At 35.7% G+C, this 4,519-nt stretch overlaps 1 protein-coding gene across 2 annotated transcripts in view; it reads left to right on the top strand.

Annotated features, from left to right (window-relative positions):
- LOC107582858 (vascular endothelial zinc finger 1-like) overlaps positions 1-4,519 on the top strand; it is a 16,547-nt gene that overhangs the window by 3,894 nt on the left and 8,134 nt on the right. For both annotated transcript variants that reach the window (XR_001608982.1, XM_016268873.1), the window contains exons 5-6: positions 996-1,351; positions 2,584-2,647. Coding sequence is in view for 1 of the 2 variants with exons in the window: in XM_016268873.1 (XP_016124359.1) it covers positions 996-1,351; positions 2,584-2,647 (420 nt within the window). In the remaining variant the exon portion in view is untranslated. The remainder of the gene's footprint in view (positions 1-995; positions 1,352-2,583; positions 2,648-4,519) is intronic.

Genomic DNA, 4,519 nt, shown 5'->3' with positions numbered 1-4,519 from the left:
ATATATATATATATATATATATATATATATATATATATATATACACAAAAACACACACTTACACAAATGTCCATTTGAAAGGAGGTGCTCATTAAAAAAGTTTGATTGTCAACCGCATTTTTTTTTTGCAAATTGTTTTAATTTGAGACTAGTCTAATTACAGTTTAAAACCTTGGATCTATTTTGTCTTTATTTTTAGCAATAAACAGTTAATAATCAATTAAATGTAATATTTAAAATATATGTTTCTGTAAATCCATCATAGGAATACATATATAGATTATTTTATTTTTTATATATATTTCTTTTAAAATTATTATAAAATAATAATAATAAAAACACTGCCAGATTGGTTAAAAGAGTTGCAGATTTAAATAATGCTAGCTAGCTGGTTTGGAACAAATGATTTGTGATTATTGATATTTCCTAAAAATATTGTGTGGTCATTCTTTCATACAGTAGCTAAAGGCTGCAATACACAATATGACTTTTGCCCAGATTTTTTCCCTGATTTACAGTCTGAAGCAGTCAGCACTAGTTGGCATAATTCAGAGCCGGTCTGCAGAATTTGGGCAGTAGGAGTTTGCACAGAAAGTCGTGTATGATATGATGGGCACAAACTCCAATTTTTAATCTTCAGCCTTTGATTCCATCCAGTTGGAGAATATCAAACATGTTTTGATATGTTTGATATTTTGAGCCATTTTTAGAACACATTGTTTCAATTTGTAATGTAATCTCCTAGCAACGAGGTGCATGTTTCTCTGAGTTTGTGTTTGTAATGACTTGAATATCTGGTAGAGTGAGATCCTAAGCTATTGCCTATTGTTTTAAAATCTGTTCAGATCTTAAAAACTATACCAGTGTGTATGCCAGCCTTTACGGTTAAATTATATGTGTCATGTGAGATTCTCAGTGATTTTAAAATAGTAATGGGACCACGAAAAAACTGTTCAAGGTCATAAAATCTGAAATTCTGTTGTATTGTTTTTCAGGCTGCACCAAATACCAACATCAATGATAACCTAAGTAATCCCACCCCGATCCAAATATCTATCCCAATTGCAAACCCATTACCCATCAATCCAACTCCCAATCCTAATCCCAACCCCAACCCTAACCCCAATCCAGTCAGGAAGAACCATGCTTGTGAGGCATGCGGGAAGGCGTTCAGGGACGTGTACCATCTTAACCGGCATCGGTTGTCCCATTCGGACGAGAAGCCGTACTCCTGTCCAATCTGCCAGCAGCGGTTTAAGAGAAAGGATCGGATGAGTTATCATGTGCGGTCACACCAGGGAGGAGTGGAGAAACCATATGTGTGTCCGCACTGCGCCAAGGGCTTCTCACGGTAAGAAATAGCCTTTTGCACACCTGTACACACCAAAAAATAAATAAAAACTAGTTGCATAAACATACTTTATCCCATGAGTGTGCTGAGATTATGAGGACATTAATTTTTTATGATTTCTATAAACACATGCACGCTTGGTATAAACCAGAACAAACTGTTTATCAGGCCAATTCACAGCAGGTTTCAACAGTGAGCATTATACTGTAGTTCTGACAGTGATGGAGGACTGAATGTTGTCATTTTACTGAAAGCTATTGAGAGAGATGCCCTAATTACTAATTTGAGACTGAAAATGGGTTAGATGAGGAATAAGTGACCTTCTGTCTGTATTTATCTATCTATGTCATATATTTAGACACATCTACATCCATATGCAGTCCAGTCAAGCTAGTAGTAAAAAAATATTGTTGGGCTCATGAGGACCTGAGGTAATAATAAATAAATAAATTTAGTTGCATATTTTGATTCAATTATGCATTAAATGTATCAAAAGTGACAGTAAAGATATTTACAACATTACAATATACAGTGTATATATATATATATATATATATATATACTGTATATATTAACAACTGCACCACCCATGTCCTGTTGTTTTAGCACGCTTGGTATAAACCAGAACAAACTGTTTATCAGGCCAATTCACAGCAGGTTTCAACAGTGAGCATTATACTGTAGTTCTGACAGTGATGGAGGACTGAATGTTGTCATTTTACTGAAAGCTATTGAGAGAGATGCCCTAATTACTAATTTGAGACTGAAAATGGGTTAGATGAGGAATAAGTGACCTTCTGTCTGTATTTATCTATCTATGTCATATATTTAGACACATCTACATCCATATGCAGTCCAGTCAAGCTAGTAGTAAAAAAATATTGTTGGGCTCATGAGGACCTGAGGTAATTATAAATAAATAAATTTAGTTGCATATTTTGATTAAATTATGCATTAAATTTATCAAAAGTGACAGTAAAGATATTTACAACATTACAATATACAGTATATATATATATATATACTGTATATATTAACAACTGCACCACCCATGTCCTGTTGTTTTAAAGGAGCCCTGATGCTACAGACAGAGGCAGATCTCTGGTGACTCTCCTCTAGTTCACATAGAGATGGTGTGCAGCAAAAACACAAATGCACAATGGCCCCTGCTAATCATTGTGATTTTGTACGTATTGTATTCGTTGGTTGAGCCCTCTCTTTGTCTCCTCCAGGCCTGACCATCTTAACAGTCATGTGCGACAGGTGCACTCCACAGAAAGACCCTTCAAATGCCCGGTAATCATACTGTTCTAGTCTCTCTCTCTCCTTTACCCACTTTTCTTTCTCATACTATTTATCATTGATGTTAGTTTTTCCTGCATGCTCTGTGTGATTTGACGTGTCATTGATTGCCATTGGAAATAATTTGACCTTGTCCCTCAGAATTTAAAAACAAAAGCTCAAATATAAAACATTTTTGCTGAATTTAAATGCTTTAAAGATCACAAAAAAAGCCAACTTGTAGTATTTTTTACTCTCAATCCATTTTTAGTAGCTTTGAGGCCATCTGCTAGAAATGTTACTTTAGCAAATATACATGCTTAAAAATTGCAGTCTTTCTTGGAAAAAAGACCAACAATTTTGAATATTAATGCTTTTACTATAGTATATACTGTATACTACTGCTCAAAAGTTTAGGGTAAGGAAGATGTTTTAAAGGAGTCATATGACGTTGCTAAAAAGAACATTATTTTGTGTATTTGGTGTAATGCAATGTGTGCAGCAAAAACACAAATGCACAATGGCCCCTGCTAATCATTGTGATTTTGTACGTATTGTATTCGTTGGTTGAGCCCTCTCTTTGTCTCCTCCAGGCCTGACCATCTTAACAGTCATGTGCGACAGGTGCACTCCACAGAAAGACCCTTCAAATGCCCGGTAATCATACTGTTCTAGTCTCTCTCTCTCCTTTACCCACTTTTCTTTCTCATACTATTTATCATTGATGTTAGTTTTTCCTGCATGCTCTGTGTGATTTGACGTGTCATTGATTGCCATTGGAAATAATTTGACCTTGTCCCTCAGAATTTAAAAACAAAAGCTCAAATATAAAACATTTTTGCTGAATTTAAATGCTTTAAAGATCACAAAAAAAGCCAACTTGTAGTATTTTTTACTCTCAATCCAATTCAGTAGCTTTGAGGCCATCTGCTAGAAGTGTTACTTTAGCAAATATACATGCTTAAAAATTGCAGTCTTTCTTGGAAAAAAGACCAACAATTTTGAATATTAATGCTTTTACTATAGTATATACTGTATACTACTGCTCAAAAGTTTAGGGTAAGGAAGATGTTTTAAAGGAGTCATATGACGTTGCTAAAAAGAACATTATTTTGTGTATTTGGTGTAATGCAATGTGTTTATGCGGTTTAAGGTTTAAAAAACACATTATTTTCCACATACTGTACATTGTTGTTTCTCCTCTATGCCCCGCCTTTCTGAAACGTGTCGATTTTTACAAAGCTCATCGGTCTGAAAAGCGAGGTGGGCTCTGATTGGCCAGCTATCCAGTGCATTGTGATTGGCCGAATACCTCAAGCGTGTGATGGAAATATTACGTCCGTTACCATACTGTGATGCCCTGTCCGGCCGGAGCGACAAGACAAAAACATTAAATCCCATTATAAACAAGGCATTTGTTTCATCCAGTGGGGACATAATTACTGGTTATAATGACTTATACTGTCTTTTTACACGTTACGTTGCATAGCATCGTAAACATAAAACCGTGTCTGCATTTGTGATCGGAGAAACGACAAACAACAAGCGCTATTCTACACTGCTCAAAACTCGCGTTTGAATCGTTAGTGGCAAATTCTTTAAATATGAAAACTTACTTACAGGCTGTGAGTCAGAAGCGCCAGACTGTCCTTGCAAAGTTGGAACTGCCCCACTTTATAGAAACAGACACCGGCATTGTAGGCTACTCTCCCAGGTAAGTAGCCTACTCTCCTAACAGTCCTCGTCCATCCTCCATAAAATGTGCTGCACACATCTGAATATTTGGGTTGAACTCTTCTGGAACAGTGTTGTAAATACAACTTAACCACTGATTTCTAGTCATGTCCTCTTTTGGAAGACCAAACAAAGTAGTTTCGCTTTCACAAC

The sequence above is a fragment of the Sinocyclocheilus grahami genome, unplaced genomic scaffold (genome assembly GCF_001515645.1).
Source record: "Sinocyclocheilus grahami isolate Dianchi unplaced genomic scaffold, SAMN03320097.WGS_v1.1 scaffold48.1, whole genome shotgun sequence".
Lineage (NCBI taxonomy): Eukaryota > Metazoa > Chordata > Actinopteri > Cypriniformes > Cyprinidae > Sinocyclocheilus > Sinocyclocheilus grahami.
Note: the sequence above shows the minus strand (reverse complement) of the source record. Positions and strands in the feature narration are given on the sequence as shown.